Source organism: Sparus aurata, chromosome 6, assembly GCF_900880675.1.
Source record: "Sparus aurata chromosome 6, fSpaAur1.1, whole genome shotgun sequence".
NCBI classification, from domain to species: Eukaryota; Metazoa; Chordata; class Actinopteri; order Spariformes; family Sparidae; genus Sparus; species Sparus aurata.
The window spans coordinates 8,249,055-8,272,919 of record NC_044192.1 but is presented as its reverse complement, the minus strand read 5'-3'; the positions used below and the strand labels follow the sequence as shown (position 1 = coordinate 8,272,919).

The following is a 23,865-nucleotide window of genomic DNA, read 5'->3' as shown; positions in this document are numbered from 1 at the left end:
GAGGAATCTTCTCCCAGACCTGGATCAGGACTGTGACGGCTACGTAACGTCCAATAGGTGCTCAGTTAGATTCAGATCAGGGGACCAAGACGGTCAGTCAGTGGCATCAACGCCTTCATCATCCAGGAACTGCCGACACTCTCTGGCTGCATGAAGTCGGGCATGGCATTGTCCTTCACCAGGAGGAACCCAGGGCCCGCTCCACCACGTAGGTCCGACAGTCGCTCTGAGGATTTCATAACTTGTTTTGGTCACTCACAGGCTGAGGTTGATATTTTAAGTGCTGACATCATTATTATGGAAGTGATTCCTGCAGAGACAGAGACCTTTTTGTTTACTGATAAGATCCTTTTTGTTGCCAGAAACACAAGTCTCGATGAAGTAAGTCTCGCTCTGAAATCTCAAGAGGTGAGTTGTTGCAGGACCAACTGAGCGTCTGTGACATCTCTATTTAACTGATTTTGACAATCAAGATAAGACGGCAACTTTAAAGACCTTGTAAATCAGAGTGAGACGCCTCCTCGAGCCAGATTTTAGTTACAAAACAGGTCGTATTTTCCATCCCCAGAGAAACTGTTGCTGTACTGCTGTCAGACAGAGTAGAGCTACAGAGCTAGCATTTATTTATAATGCTTTGATTTTAAAACATGTCACTGATTCTGCAGCCTCATATTCAAAACTTTTATCAAGATCAAGATAAAGAAATATCTTCCAAATTCAAGCTTGCAAAAAAGACAGTTTGACATTTTTCTACACGATTCAAATCCCCTGATCAGAAACCAATTTTTCAGCTTCAAGGGTGATTTCCTCTTGTGAGAAAACGTGACTAATCTGGACCTTTCCATGAGGAGAAAATGTCTTTCTTCCTCTCAAGGACAGTGTGACGTCTTCAAAACTGTCCTTATTCTGTCAGACAAGCAGCCTGAAACTCAAACATACTCGGTTTCCTGTCACAAGAGAATACGACGGGCGGCAAATCCTTTCCAAACAACAAGTTGGATTCAATAATTAATGCGCTTTTGTTAGAGAAAAAAAATGACGCCGACTTGATTATAAGCATTGTTGATTAATTCCCGTCGACTGGCTAATCCCTCAGTGGTTTCAGCTCTATCAACGCTGATGGAAAAAGAAAAAGGTTCAATTCCCAGATGCTCAACAAACAGCCCAGCGACACCGACTCTCAGCCTGGTGAGTAGCTGAGACACAAACAGGCTGATCACACGATAACGGAACGTCACTTTCTCAGCATCAAATATCTTTACGTGCTAAAGAGAGTCTTAACAAATGTTGTTGGGGACAAAAAACAACAACAACCGATTCTTTTCGTATCAGTTTTATTGAACAAAAAACTTTTCAAAGATCATGTAGGAAATACATTATAATACAAGTGTTGCACAAACGAGACTAACAGAAAGAAGATCTAGAAAAAGGGGCAACTGTTGTTGGAGACACATCGGAGAGAGGCGCGAGGAAACCGAGAGAGACTCTTCCAGAACGTAAAAAAAAAAAAAAAATCACCAGAACAGAGACGTGGAAATCTGCGGGGACGACCAACAAACATGACTGTGGCCTCAGTTTAAAGAGAGGAACAGACTGCTAATCATAGTAAATGATCTAAAGTCAGAAAGCACATATTTCCACTTTAAATCTGATTAGTTATTTCTACCAAGTGGCCTGTAACAGATTCCAACAGCATTTAAACATGAAACAGATGTTTGGAAATACAGTAGTATTTTTTATTTTTTTTGTCGTTGCGTCTTTTTCATGGCGTCTACTGACCTAATGGTGGTTTCATTACCTAGACCTTAACGTATGGTTCATTATGTCAATACTTGTTTGTTTTTTTTCAAATTAAATTGTAGTTTCACTGAAAAATCTTAAACGAAAGTCTGCTCACTGGCTTTTTACAGAGCATTCATCCACATTTAAAAAGGAGACATATTATGCACATACATCTGGAGAGCTTACCAACCCTAAAACTGTTGTTTAGTTTTGTGGGTTGCCTATGTCAGAAAACAGAGGGTTTGGCAAGTCATTCATATTTTGACCTCCTTCCTGTGCAAGGTGGAGGCTTGTTTGATTAATACTGCCCCCAAATCATTGCAACAGTCCGCCATTGTTTTAATTGTAAGCAATGGACCACAAGCACTCGCGTTATGTTGAAAGTGAGCGTTAAGCACATCTGCTCTGTTGTTGACCAGCACATTTTTAACGAGTGACCACTGCGCTTCAACATTTGTAAACTTGAAACCACAGTTTATTTTTAAAATGACGAGGGCCAGAACAAAGCTACGTGCTAGTAACGGGAGCTGCTACGTTGTTGGCTGCAAGAGTCAACACAAAATCTTCATCCACTCCAACAGGAGGATGTCAAACCCCGGTGGATCAACTTTAATTTTGATATAAATAATCTCAGCAATTGTTAAATGATTGAAGGGTGTGTCTTACTTGCGGACTGCTCCGCTAGCTTCCCAAGCTCAAGGATGTGTGAATTTTACCAACGTTGTGGACTGAATTATCAATGAGGTTGATAAAGTTTTGCCCTATTCTATGTTGCTTGACTGTTTACTTTGTAGCTCAAACTGTTGAATCAGGTGTTAGCATGTTGCTTGGCTAATGTGGCTACTGCCACTGAGCGACAGTCCTCACAGAGACAGAAAAACTGTGAATGTAAATGTAAGTACGTGTGAAAAAGAAATGGTCAAACTACAGGAAATAATTTGCTTGGCAACCGTGTGTATCTTGGATTAGGACCCAGCCGGTAGCTCACCTACACCGAGGATAATTTAGAAGCGGTGGTGAAGCTAAAAACACTATCGGCACTGACTGGAAACCATGTGAGCAGTGGTGGCTCAGGCCTGTGTGAGCTGACCAATCAAAAACAGACTGGGCTTGTTGGGAGGGGGGCCTTAAAGAGACAGTAGCTACAACAAGGACAGCGTGACAAAAACAACGTGATGCATTTTTATTTCAAATTAGAGCATGTAAATCTATTCTCGTAGTAACCCAAAATAGAATCATGATCCTGGAAACTTGCATAATATGTTTCCTTGAATGCTTTTTTAAGACTGTTAAACTCCGCTAGTAAGTGAACTGTGAGTTAAGATTTTCAGTTCCCTGTTTTGGAGGTACGGCTCAATAATGTGTAACGTGTCTTTTTTCAAACAAATTTTTCAGGGGGTTTTACACGGGGGTTTCTCACAGATAACATGAAAATGGATTCAGGTGGTTCCTCACAGAAGAAACCCTTTGGAAAGCACACAAGGCGGTTCGGCATGCTCATCCCAACCTGCAGTGGCAGCAGTGCTAAGAGTCCCTCAAACAGTATCTCACAGGGAGTAAAAGCCCCTTAACGCAAAACCAAATCTGAACTAGAACAACATTCTTGTGCCTGTCTTTTCAATCAGCACCAACGTTGCAAACTTTGCACCTGCAGCGAAACCAGTGTGGGTTCAAAGAAAGTCAAACCAAATTTTAGAGAGAGTTTCAAATATTTTCCACATGTCACAGGAAATAAGAATATTACAATGCGACAATGAAGCACCGTCACACTCCCAAAGTGCATTTTCATTTTTATTTTAAGGTGAGGAACAGTTTGATCACAGCTGAGAAATTCCAGAAACAAAAAAAAATAAAAATCTCGCCATCTACTGAAGAGAACAGAGCACTGGTGAGTTCTGATGAAACCTGCTAATGCTGCATTTTTTTGTTTAATTGAACAAACAGGCCTGGAGCTCAAGTTGGGAAACGTCATCAACGTTTTCAAAATCAGCCAAACAAATGTCTTACATTGTATGCCAGCCACTTGACAGTTGGCTGCCTGTGTAGTACAGAAATGTACTACACAAATGAATCCTGAACAGCATCCGACTAGAAGCTGATGGCTGTCTCCAAACCTGAGCTCACATCTTGGTCTTTTTGTATCTTGTGTAAAACATCTTAAACTTATGGAACTGGACCAGAGCCATGGCATGGAATGGAAGAATTCTGAGGGAAAAAGTCACAATTCAGAGAATAAATTCTGAAATGGCAGGTATAAATTTGTAAAAACAGGATTCTGAGATCATTTTTAATGATGAGAAAATGTGAGAAAACTTAGGAGACTTCCTGACTTCCAGTGAAGATGCAACAAATAAAAAGGAAGACAAACTGAAAACATTTCTTTATCCCTCCTTTTGTTTAGTTTTGTTTTGGTGAAACCAACCAACACGTCTGCTCGACAGAGGACTTTGGAAACCTGCCCCCCTCTTCCGCCAGTTCATCTGGGCAGCAAAAGAAACAACACTTAAACAAAATTGGCGCTATACTTCAAATGACTTATAAATACTCTTAGAACAACTGTGAGTCACACCCAGTGCCTTATTGAAGGGCAGAAAATTCACCTTTGACATAACAGTCACAGTGGATGCTGCGTCCCAAAATTAAATCAGCAACATCGGCTAGCAGCCAGTCAACCCAAAGCAGAATGATGGTTGGTTTAAGTACTGAGTATCGTAAACTAATGTCGACAGTGAAAATGTACCAGCATTTGGTGGATAATCATCTCCCAGCCTGCTGGGAAAAGCATCGCCTAACTTCAAATGCCTTTCAGTCCCGAGCGCCTCTGTCAGGAACCAGAACCTCCACAGATTCTCCCTCCAACACTCAGCAGAGATCACAAAAACTCAGGTAAGACGTCTGCTATGAACACTGGGGCTCAGTCAGGTAGAGGCTAATGGATGTAAAACACTAACATCTGCTAAAGAAAACAACGTGTGTGGTTGTGGGTGAAATAGTCACTTATTCTGGTATCTGAAGTCTCTCAGCACATGGTTGAGAGGTTGGATCTGAATAACTGGGGACAGGTTGACCTGCAGGATCTTCTGAGCTTTTCTGCGGGCCTCAGCCACCGAGCGAGAGTCATCCACCTTTATCACTTTCCATCTAAAACTGTTCTTGTCCTTCCAGCCATTTCTCTGCCGTGTCAGTTCCTTGGGGCCCCGACTGTCCCGGTGGAGGCCGTTGCTCCTCCAGCCGTTACTGGTCAGCTCTGTGTGAGTCTCTGGGAATGCCCTGCCATTAGCATAAAAGACTGGAGCAGAATCTCCGATTAGGGCACCGTCCAATCGGAGGGGACAAGACAGGCTCTTCTGGCTGAACAAGGCCACAGCTTTGGTGGGCGCCCCACCACCATTCTGAGAAGGCTGCAAAGGTATTCCTGAAAGCATTGGAGGGTGCTGTTGCTGTGAAATGGCAACAGAGGGCGCCTCCGAGGACGAGTCCCAGGAAGTTTGGATCTGAAGTCTGGCAGTGTGGTAGCCAGACAGGCCTTTAATGCTGGTCAGTTTGAGGCACGGCCGCAACTGCAGCACCTGTGACATCTCTACAGTTCGACCAGGTGTCCTGCTGCAGATGAGGGCATGATGGTCCATTAGCTCCGGAGGGCGGACGCCTTGAATCCTTGGACTGCTCTTCTCAGAGGTGTTCCAGGACGGGTGCACCTCCCTCTTCTTAGTCAGGGGCTTCTTCCCCCTCCTCTTGGCAGTGGGTCTGACATTCCTGTTGGGTGGCCTCAGCATGTCTTCAGTCATGGGTTGGGTGGTGCAGGATCGGTAGTTGTAAACATCCTTGCTGCGCAGCACGGTGGGCTTGTGTCCCTCTTCGCTTAGGTCCTGCAGGAAGTTGACCAGATCCTCGCAGCTCGACAGGTCATGGGACATCGGGCTGAGGATCTTCAGAGCATCCAGGAGGACGTTGTGCCCCGCTGACGAGATCCGGGACCAGGAATGAACCGCCCTCCGCTCTTCATTGGCGAATGCCAATGGCCGGCCAATCACGGGACCTCGTGCCGCGTCAGCCATGTTTTTAGTCCTGCCAGGAAAACAAAAAACCATTCTGTTAAACAGAATTACAAAGACCAACTGTTTTATGTTTTATCTTAATTCAACACCTTTTACGCACACTTGGTATTTTGCTACTTCGTATTGTTTCATCTTTTTTTGTACCCATTTGCTTTGCTGTGACTGATCTTTAAAAGAACTGGAGGCGACACATGTGGGTGGTGATCCAGACAAAGGTCAAGTTGGTCTGATGTGTCGATGATGATAAATGACTTATTTTCCCTTTTTTATTTTTTGGGACATTTTATGTCTTTATAAGATAATCAAATGGACAGGAAATGAGAAGGAGAGAGAGATACCCTATGAGAGAAAAGTCCTCAGTCAGTGCATTAACCCTGAGGCCACCGGAGCGTCTCAGGAGTGCTTTTAAAAGTGATTTCTTAGCAGATTTATAGATGTTTATCCTTGATTGTCATCGGTGACACTGCCATTACAGAAAAGAGGGAGTTTCACTGATTCCTGCAGTTAAATTTACAGCAGTTGCATATTTAACATAATATTTTTACATAATTGGGTAACAAAAAAGCAACCAGAAACCAGATGTGTTTCGCATCTTTAAACAAGCTATTTGAATTCTGTAACCCAGTTTGATAGTGTTTCATAAAACACTGTGTGCATGAAACAAAACAAAAAGATGAAGAGAGACATCTCTCTACCATCACAATCATATCTGCTGGTTCTGGGCGCTGCGACCTTCTGAACTCTGACCTTTCTACTACTCATTAAATCCAGAAACTGAAGCCTGTTCTCCAGCTGAGCCCACTGCAAGATGTCAACAATAAGAGTCACCTGAACATAAAAAGTGAACATGAATGTGAGCTGCCGCAGGCTGGAGATTTTTATGAGCTTGATTAATGCCCAGGGGAGAAGCCAGTTTACCGTCAGCTGCGTTGTAATCAGACACCTTACATAGCCAGACCAGCAGACAGTAACAACATAATTATAAAGACAGAGTAAAGCTCCACATCCACCGAGGACAACCCCAGCTGGCTCGTTACTTTGAGCCGACGAGTGGAAGCAACTGTGACCTTCTCTCAGTTCAGCAACGGTTTCACACCTTTACAGCCTTTATGTAAGCCTTGTTGGCTACCATGGCAACCAGGACCATCGGGACAGGGGAAACAACGCCCTGAGATCCTCTTACAAACAGAAAAAATAAGAAAAAATTCACCTGGTAGTTCAAGGAGTCTCGGGGGAAGGAAACCTCCAAATATATCATTCATCATCTTTATACATGAGACATGAAAGGACACGCTGAAAAGATCGAATTCATCTTTTGGTTGCAAGATGGTTGACAATTCCTCTCGTTGAAGAGAGTGCCGCATTTTTGAAATGTCCTCCTGTGTCCAACTGTCAAACACAGTTGCATCAAATTGAAAGCAAGTGCAAAGCCACAGTATACGGACCGTCAGTGAGCATCTTTGGCCCCAGTCTTTCCGGTGCATCTCACACCGTTGGTCAATCACACTGATTGGTTGTTCAGCAAAGTGAATCAGTGCATGTGAAACGAATCGCAAAAAAAGGGATTGCCCATTGAGACCGTTGCTGTAGTATCCATGATTTCACCCATCTATTGCAGCTTCTCCCTAATTTTCACCTCTGCCTCTTCTCCAATGCCATTTTTAACTTTTTAAAATCAGACATGTTCTCGATTAGAAGTGGCTGATTCAACGAGAGTGGTGTAAAAAAAAAAAAAACACCACATCAGCACAACATCGTTTGTATTTCGGCCCTGAGTGTTTCGGTTTGTATTGATGAATACTGGCCACCCGAGGTATTTCCTTGCCTGCAGGCGCAAAACATTCAAGCTAACTGGCCCAAAGTATTGTATCCTTCTTAGAGTTGCATGGGAATTGGGAAATATTGTCTTTGGGAATATTTGTTCAAATGTTTCTCTTCTTATCAGTGGTGCAAATGTATTGTTGTTAACTTCACAATCTAAAGGAGTTACAAGGAATCAAACAGCATGTCAACAGCAGCAGTCACGCAAGACCAATGCTATTGCCATTATTAGATCCTTACCACCAGTGGGGTAAAAGTGGAAGGTATTCCTCAAGGTTGGCCCCATAGGAACAGAAAATCAGTAATCAATAGGTTTTATTCCTTTTCTCAGTTTATATCATTGTAAACCGAATCCCTACGGCTTTTTGGGCCACAACACTTAAAGATATTAGATGGACAGTTTCCACTTTTTTGCTACCTTTTGTTGAGTTAAGATTCATTTTTCAATAATACATAAATAAATATGAACAGATCAGTCTGTAATGAACATAAATATCAGCCGCAGCACTAAATCAAGGGTTGATGCCGTGTATGTTGGCCTCTCAGACTCAGCTCTCTCACCTGTTACAGTTACACTTGAATCAGTCTTGAGGTTTGGTCTGACTTGCAGCAGTCTCTGAAGAAAATCATCAAGAGCCCAGTGACGACAGTGCTACAGCTGAGACCGTCTGCTACGCGATACTCTGCTTAATATTTCCTGGTTAAATACAGGGGACTTGTGACAGATCCAGTGTCAGTGCAGCACGTCTGACGAAGCATTCAGCTGGACTGAGGTTAAGCCAGCTGTTTAGTTAGCATGCTAATGTGAGACTGTTAACATCTTTACAGTTTGCATGCCAACATTTGGATTGAACTAAGGTTTGTTTTTCTTGTCCTGATCAACAATTATGTTTGTAAAATGTTTTCCTAGAATTTCCAAAAATTGCAACAAATATGTCTATTTTACATTTTTGAGACTGCTGAAAAAATAAACTGTTGTTTAAGCTTTTTAAAAAAAAGAAAAGAAAAAAGAGTCCTATAAATAAGTAAACTTCAAATTAATGTTTTTCTCTCTTCATTTTCTCAATACCATATTTTGCTCATGGGGCACAGATCCTTTCCTCTGAAATAATTCAAAAAATGATTGGCATGCATTTTTCATAGTGAGTCAAAGGTGAAAAAGAGGAATGAGTACAAAAGGGTGAAAACGAAAAAGAGGGACAGAAATGAAGGTCAGAAAAGGCAGAAGAGAAAAGAGACAGAAAAGGAGGAGGAGGCAAAAAAGGAAGAGAAGGAGAAAGAAAAATAGATGTTGTGAAATCTAGACAAAGATCTGTGGTGCCACAGCGAACAAGCCGACTTCCCAGGATTCATCATGACTGTAGTATGCTCACGGGGAGGCTATACGTTAGCAGTCTCCTCACTTGGCAGGCAGTGATGGAGGGATGAATGGAGGGGGGATGGGTGCGAGGGTGAAGGCCAGTTTGTGGTGGGGTTCCTGATTGACACTACAATGACAAACTGCACGGACTAATTTCCAATTAATCATTTATATTCAATACTAGTCGTTTATTCAGTGTGTTTTTATCCATGCTAAACTTTCCGGACATGCTTTCCCGTCCAGTATCGCCTTTTGTGAAATACTAGCCTGTTTCAAGACCTCTGAATCATCACTCAGAACTGATTTTTTGTAATTCAAATAGGTCTGATGTTGTGGTCATTGACACACATTTCCCCAGCGGAAAAACAACTAGGTTAAAATGGGAATAAGATCTGGAACATCATCTTCCTACATACAAACAATCATAATGTTTGTTTACAATAACTTACGGTTCGCTTCCGTAAATCGCTGCATCACACACTAGCTTAGACAACAAATAATGTGTCCTATTCTATGATGATATTTGAAGTGTTTACCTCTCATTCATCAGTCAGTTCATATACACTATATTGCTATATTATATTCGCTCACCTGCCTTGACTCGCATATGAACTTAAGTGACATCTCATTCTTAATCCATTTGGTTTAATATGATGTTGGTCCACCCTTTGCAGCCATTACAGCTTCAACTCTTCTGGGAAGGCTTTCCACAAGGTTTAGGGGTGTGTTTATGGGAATTTTTGACCAGTCTTCCAGAAGCACATTTGTGAGGTCACACACTGATGTTGGACGGGAAGGCCTAGCTCTCAGTCTCCGCTCTAATTCATCCCAAAGGTGTTCAATCGGGCTGAGTTCAGGACTCTGTGCAGGCCAGTCAAGTTCATCCACACCAAACTCTCTCATCCATGTCTTCATGGACCTTGCTTTGTGCACTGGTGCACAGTCATGTTGGAACAGGAAGGGGCATCCCCAAACTGTTCCCACAAAGTTGGGAGCATTGAATTTTCCAACATCTCTTGGTATGCTGAAGGATTCAGCGTTCCTTTCACTGGACCTAAGGGGCCAAGCCCAGCTCCTGAAAAACAACCCCACACCATAATCCCCCCTCCACCAAACTTTAAACTTGGCACAATGCAGTCAGACAAGTGCCCTTCTCCTGGCAACTGCCAAACCCAGACACTTCCATCAGACTGCCAGATGGAGAAGCACGATTCGTCACTCCAGAGAACGCCTCTCCACTGCTCTAGAGTCCAGTGGCAGTGTGCTTTACACCACTGCAGCCGACGCTTTGCATTGCACTTGCTGATGTATGCTTAAGGCCCCACACACCGCCCAGACGTCCAACTGCCTTATCCGACCACTCTCCGACCACTCTGTTGCCTCTCATCTGACCTGTTTGGCACAAAAGTTGCATTGAACACACCGTTTCGACGTGCTGCCAGCTCCACAGTAGCGTGTGCATTCTGCGCGAAATGCAATAAACGGGTGGCTCTAGTGTTAAAGACGCTGGACTAGAGGTTTATGCACGGAACTCTCTTTACTTTCGATCAAAACGAAACCTAACTATTTCAGACAAAAACAGCTGCATACTAAACATGCAGCGAGGCATTACCAAACGAACACAGATTAATTTGTTCTGAACGGACATAACAACACCTAGTCTCGTGCCAGTACTCCAAAGCATGAAAACAAGAAATGACGGAACGGAATGCGTAGAAAACCAATGCGCGCACAGTATTCCGCCCCTCCCACACACCGCGCTGATTTGCTAGCACACTGCCAATCAGAGAATCCAATGGCTCAGACGTCCGATGGCCAACCTCCTCAGAATTCGCATGCTCAGTCGGATCCCACAACGTCCGTGCGGCTCCCATAGCTTCCGACGCAGCTGAATACACCAAACATATTTGTTCCCGACCTCGTCCGAGTCTCTCCAAACGCTTCAGACGTCCAACGGTTGGGCCGGTGTGTGGGGGCCTTTAGATGCAGCTGCGCGGCCATGGAAACGCATTCCATGAAGCTCTCTACGCACTGTTCTTGAGCTAATCTGAAGGCCACATGAAGTTTTGAGGTTTGTAGCGACTGACTCTGCAGAAAGTTGGCAACCTCTGCACACTATGCGCCTTAGCATCCACTGACCCCACTCTGTCATTTTACATGGCCTACCACTTCGTGGCTGAGTTGCTGTCGTTCCCAATCGCTTCCACTTTGTTATAATGCCACTGACATTTGACTGCAGAATATTTAGGAGCAAGGAAATTTCATGACTGGACTTGTTGCACAGGTGGCATCTTATCACAGTACCACGCTGGAATTCACTGAGTTCCTGAGAGTGACCCAATCTTTCACAAATGTTTGTAGAAACAGTCTGCATGCCTAGGTGCTTGCTTTTATGCAACTGTGGCCATGGAAGTGACTGGAACATCTGATTTCAATTATTTGGATGGGTGAGCGAATACTTTTGGCAATATAGTGCATGTTTGATGCTTTCATATCCCATTGGTTATCGTATTCATTCTTTTACTATGGTTAAAAACATCACAGTGACCTTTGACCACCAAAGTCAGATCAATTAACCCCTGAGTTAAATTGGACATTTGTGCCACATTTGAAGACATTCTCTCAAGAGTTCCTTGAGATATTGCATTCACACAAAAGTGACGGACGGACAACCTGAAAACATAATACCTCCGGCTGCAGCTACTGCAGCTGCCGAGGCAGAGCAATGACAGCTAGAGCTTACCCAAAACTAGCAGTCCTTGATATTAGTATTAGGCAGATCTTGAAGACACAAGCAAAGCAACACAGTTCCTAAAATACACAGTTGAAACGTCAAACAGAACTTACATTTTGAAATGGCTCGACACTGCACTGATATGAACCATAACATTACTACAATCTGGAGGACAGAATGCAATGAGAGGAAAATAAATTCTCTCTCTTCTGCTAATACAGTTTGTTTTTTCTTGGAGGTTGTGAACAGTGAAATGCCTGCAGCTGCAGTTGAGTGGTTACAGAGCAGTTAATCAGAGTGAGTTGTCACAAATGCCTGTGATTGGTCAGTTAACTGGTGAATAGGGAGTGCTCCATTTGATGCATCACAGCAGGAACTCTAGATACAAAGCATGACGTGTACAAAAGCTAGATCCAATCTAAGTTACTGCTGGAAACTGAAATCATTCATACTGCAGCCCCATACAGTATAACCGAGTATGTGCATGCATATACGTTTATGCACACACAGTCCCGTCTCACTGCAGCACTTTAAATTTTTTCTTGACTTTTATTTGCAAACACATACCAAGCCAACAGGACCAGCACTAGGATTTGAGGTAATTTGTCCTAGAGGCTACAGTTGGTATTAGGTCTAGCACAGACCAGTCGTTATGGTGTGTGGACCGGCCCAGGTGATGTGTGGCTGGGGTTACTTAGAAATATGTATATTTTGTGCTTGAGAAGCAGCTCACTGGAAATCCCCCCAGCACTCCGAATAGCCAGTCTTCCATTGCACTGATCACATAGAAGGCTTTTCTAAATTCCAATTGATGGGCACAGACTGCAGCTGCTCCGGTGAGCGTGTAGAGTTTTGTTTCGGTGTTTCACGGTTAAAAGTCTGCCAATAAAAGCTCAAGCTTTTTTTAAAATAGTAAAACAACTCAAGCAACTAGAGAAGCAATTGCTAAATAAACAAAACAACAAAAACAAAAACCTGTCATCTCACCTGTATTGTTACCTGTGTTGTCACAGATGCAGTCATATCTTTTAACAACTTTAAACCATTAGAACAACGCTGGGTATTTGAGACTGACTGGTTGTCTTATACCAGGTGCGGATGACAGACCAATAAGACACCCCACTGACATCACATAACGAATCACTATGTTCTGCACTACAACATTAAAAAAAAAAAAAAAGTACCTTTGCATTACATCATCCCTACCCATGGTGACCATAAAAAAATGATTTGAACTGTTGTCAAAACAGCACTCACCTTCATGTTTAACCTTATCTCCTAACAAGTTACTCCTAACCAAAACTGATCTCTGAACTTTGGACGCAATTATGTCAATTTTACTTACTCAGTACAATTACATCATTCTAACTTGGCTTATTATTTTTTATCTGCATGGAAACTGATCCATGTCACATTCACTTATGGTCCCTGTTGATGTTATTACCTCCCTTCTTTTGACATTATAAACAGGGATGCATACAACTTTTTTTGGTCTGGTTCTCAGGGGAGCACCTGGAGATGCTGCTTGGAACTCATTCTTTACATGGCGCCCTTTTCCTACAAGCCAACGTCATTGCTTTCCTCCTGCCTGATCTCCTCACTATCTTCTTTTCACTCGAACATGGTAGATAATGATGAAGGCCTGCTACTATCTCCCTGGTTGAGCCTACAATTTGCTGTTTGCATCCACAAGTCAACAGCTGGTTTTGGGTAAAAAAGACAGCGGTCATCTTAGACAAGTGAATGTGCATCATGGATGAGAGGCAAGAGTCTGACAGCAAGGGCTGCCTGAAACGCATCCATTATCTTACAGTGGAGTCTATGTCAACAGACAAGCAGGCTTCATATTTCTCAATAATGTTACCAAGTGTTGTGCTGCCAGATATGTGGGAATAAAAGTGAACATGTGACTTGAGAGATTCATATCTCTTATCAAACTCAAACTGAATGGAATCTTTCAATACAAAAATCTTAACCTCGTCTGCATCAGCATATGAAACAGTTTCTTTCCTATACTTGCCTTCACTGTCAAGCAGAAGTGTTAACTGTCCAGAAGCTACCATGAGCTCATCATGCATTCACCATTACCCAAATTCTCTTGCTGGAACTTGAAGGAGGTGAACTGCAAAAAGTTTCCAGTGTCCAGCATGTTGGCCAGGAAACACTGAAAACGCTCTGTGCAGATGTGTTTCAGGTCACTGTCATCACTTGGAGCCACTTGAGTTTGAATGTTAGTTAAAATCCTCCATATTTTCAACAGTATATCTTGCCTCCATGCAGACCATCTGATATTGTGAGCAGCCCCCTCCCCCGCGACAACAGCACACGACATTAGGCTCCAGTTCCATCATGAGATCCCAAAACGATACCAATGGGCCGCATATCCGTGCATATAAATCGTGCTGTCTCGTCGGTGATGGCATTTTCCGAGCTGCTGGCAAAGGGCTTGCTGAAGTTGAGTGTGACGAGTAGTAGGTAGGCAGACATTAGCTTACGAGGTTGTAAGCTAGGTGAGTCCGCAGATTTGTTGATGTTGTAGAGTAAGACAGCTGCTTTGTACAAAATACTTCCATATACTACTTCTCAGATGTTTTGGTGTCATGATTGTCCACTCAGGTCGGCTTTGCTTGCTAGTGTCCTCCATTTTCGTAGCAAACAACATAATATTACTAGCTGAATTGATAGGTCAACGGTCAAAAGGGCGTGCAATGTGTCAAGCTGAAGTTTTAGTGCGCCCTCTGTTGGATCACAAGGCGAACTACTTCAAACGGTCTGTAGCGCTTATTTGTTGCATACATTTTGAATTCGAATAGGTCATTAAATTCGAATAAGAACTTTTGCCCCCACTTTCAAACGAATATTTGAATTTCGAATAAAAAGTGACATCCCTAATACTTATGCCATCATTTCATACGAGCCTGCTTTTGGACCTGGTTGCAATGTCATGCCGTACCACGTTAGTTTCAATGGGCTACATAACAACAAGATTTCTCCACACATAACACAATTTCTCCATGGACGAATGGCACAAAACAGGAGGGCCAACTCCTCAGGTCAAGACTCTGCTGTCCACTTACATTTGAAGGATAAAAGTAATTCATTTGAGCACAACAATGTGAAAATCTTGGCCAGAGAAAGACAGATTGTTTGAAAGATGAGTAAAAGGGTCTATCTGTCAGTGCGTTAATATGCACAGCTTAGTCAGATTACAGCCATAGTTCGACTATGCTACTCAATCAGACAACTGCAATTATCCGAGTATACATGCCGGTGAGAAAATCGGATTATTGGGCCGGAGCGTGTCGTACCCCGGTACGCTAGGTGGCGCTGTGCCCATTTCAACTAGTGGTAACAGAAACACCTCCGGCTGACCACTTTACATCACCAGCTGCCTCGGCATTCAAGAAAGATGGTGTATGAAGAGCGAGACGAAGCTCCATCTTTGTGCATTTCGTATATGGCATACATGATAATTACACAAACTAACTGAACAATGGCGCTCTTTCTTGCGGTGATTTCGGAGGAAAGCCGACGCCACCGCCCATCTACTTCTGGCTCACGGCCCCGGGGAAAAAATCTTGCGCCTGCGGAGAGCGCAAAATCCGATCCGATCTGCTGGAATGTATACATGCAGGAGTAATGCGACTACTACTAATTCGACTATGAGAAATCCGGTCCGGTCCGATTTTAGTCAGACTAAGGTGTATATGCATCTTAAAGATTCGATCATAGTCGGACTAACCCAGTAATTCGGTTTTCTTGAGTGTCAGGTAAACGCACTGAATGTCAAGCTGGAATGACCGTCTTTGAAAAGACCTACAATGCCGTACTCAGCTCCCTACCCAGTAGGCCTGCACTGTATGAGGAAAATCTGCTATGTGCGATAACATTGTTCAATACTGCGATGACGATGTAAGTTGCGATAAATAAACAAATATTGAGGTTTGCATATTATTAACTATAAAGTTAATGATGGCTAACGTTAGTTTTGAATTGTTCGTGTAGGTCTTTATTGTTGTATTGCAGGTGGGCATGTGGTTGGTTGTATTTCCTCTAGAAGTTGCAACAACTGCTCGGCATGTTTTGCACAGTACCTGTATTTGCAACACGTCGTCTCTCCTGAATTCAAAATAAGTCCATATAGCAGAAGTGCTGTTTCTTTTCACCACAAGGTCTTCGACCACATTTTCATCACTTTTCTCTCCTCCTCAGCCATGTCAGGGTAGCTAACGGCTAGCTGGGGCTTCATCTGACTGGCCCTTGGATCCAGGGCTCCGTCTGATAGATGTTGGCATAGATGTTGGCATGCTCAAGGTGCATGCATGGCGCATGTAAACAAAATGATTTTTCTTATTCATAGTGTGTCAGGCAGTCTTTTGCAATATGTTTAGCGCACATGTCTATATCGCGATGATGATGAAACACCCAGGTGTGAATGGTTATAGCCCAACTCACACTGCCATTTGAGTGCGAGGATCATGCACCAATTCTCTGTATCCTCCTCTGTGTTAAAGTTTCAGATGCGACGAGGGGTGAAATTTTGCTGCAACTCTGATGTGCCTTTGGAGGTAGTATTGGAGTCAAACCATACAGGTGTGAATGGATAAGGCAGTGGTACAGAGCGGGGGCGTGTTGATCTGATGGTGTTCACAGTCAGTAGGTTTACATGCTCAGCTTAGTCAGATTACAGCCATAGTTTGACTATGCTACTCAAGCAGACAGCTGCAGTTGTCTGAGTCTACATGCCTGTGAGAAAATCGAATTATTGGCCGAAGCATGTCATACCCCGGTACGATAGGTGGCGCTGTACCCATTTCAACTAGTGGTAATAAAGCCACCTCTGGCTGACCTCTATGTCACCAGCAACAACAAACTCTGCCTTGGCATTCGAGAAAGATGGCGTACGAAGAGCAAGACGTAGCTACATCTTTGTACATTTTGTATATGGTGTACATGATAATTACACAAACTAGATGGCGCTCTTGCTTGCTGTGTTATTTCGGAGGAAAGACGCCACCGTCGCTGTCCTTCTACTTCCGGCTCCCGGCCCTGGGAAAAAAATCTCAAGCCTGCGATCTGAGGAAACGTATATATGCACGAGTAATGATACTATCAATCGAATAATCTAGGTGTTTTAATCCGACTATGAGAAATCCGATCTGGTCTGATTTTAGTCGGACTAAGGTGTATACATGCATCTTAAAAATCCGATCATAGTTGGACTAACCCAGTAATTCGGTTTCCTTGAGTGTCATGTAAACGCACTGAATGTGATAACTAAACTGATCCATCACTCAACAAAATAAAAGAGAAATGTCCCATAAAGCAACGTTACTGGATCAAACAACAGTAACGTAGTAACTGTTAGCGTCTTTGGCAACTTATAATAGGAAAAAAATACCACAGTTATATGTGGAGTAGTGTCTGTCATCCTGTCTGTCCTAATGGCTCTTCGTCACGTTTCTGCCCAGATAACAGCCTCTCTTCCCCGCGAGTATGACAGCCAAACAGCATCCTGTTTACTAATGGCAATTATGTAATTCAGAGCGAAAAAAAAGGGTAACTTTGTCACTTTCCAGGATGCATGGTGGGTCAGGATCTCAATTACAACACATAATAACTGCATCCATATGATTATAAACAGTCAGCGGGTACATGTTTAGATCAACAGGAAGACACCGGGGGAACCCATTTTAAAAAACACTTAGTTATCTTCATCATGACGTGTTCCTTCATGCCTCTTTTGGATCCGCAGTGCCGGCTTGTTGTGTGTATTACACACTGGTGTAGCGTTACGCCAGAGTTCTGTGTGAATGAACAACGGTGGAGAATAGGTGAACCGCCGCTGCGTTGATAATGCAGCGTCTTTATGTGAAAAGGGCTAATGACGTACAAGTGTCTTTAACGACTCTGTAAGGACACTCTCACACATAGTTTAAAAGCCTGCAACTCCCCTCCAGTTAGTTAGACCTGAAGAGGCCTTTTGGATGAGAGGTGAACTGTCTTCAACCAACTGAAACACGCCCAGTTGCCATGGATACAGCACTTAGAATTACCATGACCTGGATGACTGAGAACCTTCATCGCCATGTTGGTAAAACATATGCTGACAAGGAAAGTCAACAAAACAGACACATACTGGGAGAGAGAAACAGAAAGGCGAGGCAAGCCAGTGCACACTATGTAGGCAAACTTTTAATGCAACTCAAAATATATGAATTTCAGGGCAGCTAGTTCTGGTATTATAATGTAATATGTAAAAATGTAATATCAGACCAAGATCAGTCATGCTAAAAAAACATCAAAAGTATTTTCTAACAGTGTGACTCACTTTTACATAAAAACTCTTTTCATGAAATGTGGAGTAACTTGAGATTGGCAAATGCCATTTCTCAAGTAAAAATGATGGCTATGTAACTCCCTGCACTGACCCAAAAAAAAAAAAAAGGACAGGACAGCACTGCGAATGTTAGCCTAAACTCTGACAGCACCACTCAGGAATGGTTCCAACAAAGTGGCTACTCCAGTCCTACACAGGAATTTTCTTGTGCAATTTGTAACCCAACAAAATAACATTGTTACTTAGTATTTTTTTTAAAAAGCTCTCCGTTGGGTGTAACACAAGGTACCAAATACCTGTAGGTAGGAAGCTGGTTGGCCAGGCACACTCAGGTTACATTATATTATATCACAAGGTACAATGTATTCATGACATTTTGCATGAGAAGAAACTTTACAGCTTGACAGGCTGACACTACTATCAAAAGAAGCTCACTACATTTTAGAAATGAATCAGCTCAAACTACTAGACATCCGACCCTAAATTCCTAAATGCCAGATATCCATCCGATTGTCCGAGAGCCAGAGCTGTTCAAGTGATTAATTAGCCGGCCCCAACTGCATGGTAAACAACAACCAATCTGGCAGACACTCTAAAATTAGCCAGGGGCAACCAATCCAACCACAAAATTTAGGCTGAACCCAAATGTTGTCTGCGCCGCTTTAAATGCCAGAGAAAAACATGGTTCACAATGAGAATCGACCTCAGAGAAACATCAGTGAGATGGTCCCTGGATTTTGTATACCAGTGCAGAGCACATGAAAGTAATTACCGACCACTGAAACAGTACTGTACCTGTTTCAAATTTGCAGAATTTCTGAATATGGACAATATCCATATTTAAGCCATCATGGCGATAGGAAAAGGGAATCACAGATCATTCTGTGAAGGTCATTGGTCAACCATTAATCGTTAAAAAACGCGCCAACAAGTAACATGCCAAGTCATGCATCTCAAAGCTTCTTTCAATATTCTCTGTACTTCGTTGCCATTTTTTTTGTCAGGATTGCCCATCATGTCATTCAATCAAAACTAGCTTGCATCTAACAATTTGCAATAACTTGCAGTTTACAGCTTTTTTCATAAAGGCTTTCTATGTGTATCCATTTAAGCATGCACATGTAGTTTTCATATATCCTTCATTAATACCAAGACTTGTTGGGCCAAAAGACAAGAAAACTACAGTTTCAGTTTAATTAAACTAGCTCTAGCATAGGATGTCGCTGTCATGTGGATATCAACAACGACATCACAATAGATCATATTCACAATGAAGCCATTTGCCTGTTTGGTCAAAGGAGTCCCGAAATGGGCCCGTAAACCTGGATCCTGTTCCAACAATTAACTGAAAATTGGGTCTATTGTGGTCAGAGAAAACCCTTAAGAAAGCAGACAGCAACCTCAATAAACTCAAGTAACTCCTGCGACCAGACTGAACTGGAGCTCTTAGGGCTCCTGGTAGTATAATTTTGGAGACCTCGAGGAGTCGCCACCCATTTTCCTAAACCCCTCCTTCTAAGATATTTTTTTATATTGGCATCTGTACATCGCAGCCAACCACTGTTCACATAATTTCCGGTATTCCAAAGGGTTTTTTTTTTTTTTTTAACGTTGGAGATGCCCAGTATACTGTACTGCTAGCTATCAGCACCACATTACCAATGTAAGACTAGCTAGAGGGACAGTATGCTGTTAGCTTAGCTAGCTAGCATTAAGTACATAACGTTAGCAATGTTAGCATAAGCTATATTAATGTTAGTTGGTGTTAGCAATGCTAGCTATGACAAACTTGGCAACCACTTGATGGGGTAGATGATTCAAAAAACAGCAGTGTTGTAATGAGAATGCAATCGAACATATTCACAGCAGACAAAACAGAAGTGTGACCAGTGACGTTAAGGATGACCCCATTCTGTTAAGTAGCCGAGTAAATCATGTCAGTGAGTGAGCAAGCACAAAACCAGAGCCCTGAAATGAGCTCACCTAGAATGGAATGCGGTCATCATTAATGATAGGAGTCCCACCTGTGCTTTTCCAGCTGTATGAAGTCAAGGGTCTGCCATTAAAAGGGTCGATGGGAAGGGGAGATTAACGCCACATTTAGTGGCTGAATGTTATCGGTAAGATCATCAAACAAATATATCCAAGATGTGTGTTGATATTTAAGACCTAGCTAAGTAGCTAGTTGGCTAGGAAGGGTTTGAATGCCTATGTTAGGTGTTGTCTATTGGAAGCTATCGGGTTATCAAGTTTGGTGTTTGACCTTGAATGTCATCCCTCTGGCCTTTCAGTTGCCGATCAAAGAGGAATTGGTGACATTACAACAAATGGTCAGATTCATATGTTCATGGGTGTTTCAATCTGGAGTGCAGGAGTATGCAAGATGAGCCCGATGTTGGAAGAAAATGGCCGCCATGTGAATGTGGTGTATTGCCGATTTTTTCCCCCCACAAAAAGGTCAGCATCGTGAAAGACAATTTGCTATTCGTAAAACTTTGCAGGGTGTCTAAGTTCGCCCAAGTTGAAACCTGCGCAGAAAATTGGCACAACTTTCCCTTCGATTACTCTATTCACGCGCTGGTGTGATTGAACCGTCGACAGCGGCACTCCCAAGTTTAAGCGTTAACAAGACAAACATATTTATGTTTGTGCGATTGATAGGAACAAAGAAACCTAAAAAAAAATTGTGTCACCACACTTCAAAACATTTTGGTTAAACCATTTTATTTTATTTTTTTTAAACTAGCTAAGAAAGCTAATGTTGGGCTTAGCTACATAACGTGCGCAATCCTACGTCGTTCTGTACGTTGAGCTCTCGAGCGCCCCCCTCACGAACACACTGATCAGTTGAATTTCTAGACACTGTTACCAACCACACTTTTAACTGTAGCTCCACACATATCCATCTACTCGCCACACAGACGCTGATTTACAACTTTACGTGGTTTGCTGAAAGACGTCGCCATTTTTAACACAGACTTGTGAACTGCCAGCGACAAGCCTTGGCCGCCAAACACACTCTCTCCCAGCAATCTTTCCTCTGTCTGAGCAGCTAGTTGTGGAGGGCTCCCTCCAGCACCCTCCGGCCGGCCCGGACATCAGCTCGCCACACATTGTAGGACGGATTCAGGGAGTCGGAAGCGTGAAGGTTAGCGACGCGGAGAAAAGCGCTCCACAAAAAGGCAGAATTACCTTTTAACGGTGCTGTTTCGGCATCCTCCGGTCGCCGCTGTGCCGACGCTCCACGGTAAAATGGCTGCAACAACGGCGGTGTGGATGACAGACCAGGGAAGGAGAGGCGGAGGCTGCCGGAGAGAGAGGAGAGGGGGCGGGCTCTGTTAACCCCGCCGAGGGGTGGGGGTGGGGATGGGGCATAAGTGACTGAAAAATAATCTTGGGTTTAGCCAAGAAAATTAAAAATTAAAAAAACCGAGACAAGAGAAATCCATCATTAATGTCAACGTGTGTTATTTCACAACACAGCCGTTAGTTGTGACATAAACACTGGCTGTCCTAAACCTAGAAAGTACGATGTGGCGTCACGACTGGGCGGGGCTTCTGCCTATTTTCGTGTTTGTGAGTGAAAGTCTGAACATCAGCAACCAACAAACCACCCCAGTGACCTGAATTTTTCTGGCTCACACACTAGTGTAGCTACCAGTGTTTTTACCGTATTTGCAGTAGGATAACAAAGCAATGTGTTCTGATAAATTATGATCTCAGTTTTTTTTTTTCAGTCCATAAGATTTTTTATGTTTATATATATTTTTAATGAATTTGTAGTCTTTAATGCAAGAATAAGATTTTGGGAAGATTGAAATAAACCACTGGCACAAAAAAATCCAAACATTAACATAAATACATAGATTATCAGAAACCACCACTCGGTGGAGCTTATGCTAGTGCTGTCGGTAAAACAAACATTTAGAAACTAAACTAAAACAGACACTGAAAATATTGTGAATGATTAATTATTTTTTATATTAATGGTAAATTGACTCACTATTTCAAGCTCCCCTGACCAAAATGTAGCACAGAAAAGTTTGTCTCTCATGAGAGATTTTGAGACCAAAAAAAATAAATCATTCATCCCATCCGCCATCAACATCATCAACAATGCACTATAAAATCCTTTTTAATGTCCTCATTCTGTATTGCACGTATGCACTGTATTTATTTTATTTTATTTATTGTGTTGCTGTTTTTATGTTAACTGCACATCTGTGAACACGTCAAAGACGAATTTCCACTGCTTTTTGCAGAGGACAATAAAGTTTTTCTGATTCTGATTCTGATTCTGATTATGGACTATTTCTTTTCATTATTTTATTTAATTTTATTTTTTAATCTTGTTATGTATGGTAAGTAAGGAGGTGAAATCTTAAAGACTGGGGGGCGAATAAGAGCCCCTTCATTAAGTAGTTAATGAATGTCATGTAATACATGGATGAACAAGAACTGTGCTTGTATAGTTAGGCTTAAATGATCAGTATCAAGTATTATTGATTAGAGCCCAACCGTTATATCATTGGTCAGTATTGGCCTCGTTATGTGCTGATATGAAAACTCTTTTTTTAAAGATTAGTATGCAGAGAAAGATGCTTTGTTTAACATAATTTTCAAATTTCCTGTAAGTTCAGTAGGTTTCAGTGTCCTGATGTCATTTTAGACAATAAAGTTTATTATTGAAATCCTATCCTGCTTTTGTTGTGTAAAACTCCAGTGTGATTAATTGTAATCAAGAGTGTTGAACTATTCACTATCTAACTATATTAACTGGGTGAAAGGTTCTTGTTTTCCATTCCTCCGACACTGCAACGGAAAATACATTCCAATGTTTGACCAACGCATGCCCAGCCTGCAGCTAACGGGGTGTGTTTACTCCTAATAGGTTATTTTTAACACTTTTAAAAAACACCCGTTGACCACTTACAAAGCTTATAGAGTCAGGTGTTCGTGTCAACCAATCGAAGGAGCCATAGACAACTCAGGCCCTGCCATATTAGAAATATGCGTTTTCTCAGAAAATAGGTGAACACTCTTCGAGGAGAGAAAGGAATTTTTCACCTCCCACTTTCGGCAGCTGCCCAAAAAATCATTGGAGCTTATGCTGGTGTTGTGTTGTTGCGGTTGTGTGAGCTGGTTTCAGGGCTCTGGCATTGTTCAGGCACACCTACTGGCATTGCTCACTGGGAAGCTAAATGGAATGATGCCAGTGTTGACTTTATTCGTCCCACCTCTGCTTTTCCAGCTTTGACAATTCAGACTGTCTGCTGTTAATCAGAGAATACTTGCAGTTCTAACTGACAAGCTACTGTACCGGTGACATGCTAGTGAACCAGGAAAATGCTAGCGCTAGCCAATCACAATAGCCCAACTATAAAATTCACTACTTACATTTCCTTTTCTTGTGAGGACACTGTGCTGATGTTTCTACCCGACTTCTTGTCAGTTACAGAGATTCAATGTGTTGTAGATGAGCGTCTTACATGGTTGCATGTGTTCTGATATTTGAATATTTTGAAATGTTGAGGCAGCCTCTTTTATCTATTTTAACTCTTTTGGACATTGCAAATTGTTTTCATTGTGACCCAAAACAGCACCACTGCTAACAGTCCAACAGGTCTGCATTGCTGGGTGCACGTTGAGGCCAGTCGATTTCAAGAAAGCTTATGAAATACAATCATAAGTGTGCTCATATGTTTGTAATGTGCAAATACAACTTCTTGCCGAATAACGTCACATTGTGTTGCTGCAGAAGTTGACACCG

At 42.5% G+C, this 23,865-nt stretch overlaps 1 protein-coding gene across 1 annotated transcript; it reads right to left on the bottom strand.

The window, feature by feature from the left end:
- Window positions 1-1,317: 1,317 nt before the first annotated feature.
- ccdc71 (coiled-coil domain containing 71) lies at window positions 1,318-21,566 on the bottom strand. Its single transcript, XM_030421083.1, has 2 exons — window positions 21,288-21,566; window positions 1,318-5,850 (listed from the first exon to the last, which is right to left on the bottom strand). The coding sequence occupies exon 2, from the start codon at window positions 5,838-5,840 to the stop codon at window positions 4,776-4,778; it is 1,065 nt and encodes a 354-aa protein (XP_030276943.1). The 5' UTR covers window positions 5,841-5,850; window positions 21,288-21,566; the 3' UTR covers window positions 1,318-4,775.
- Between the last annotated feature and the right edge of the window lie 2,299 nt (window positions 21,567-23,865).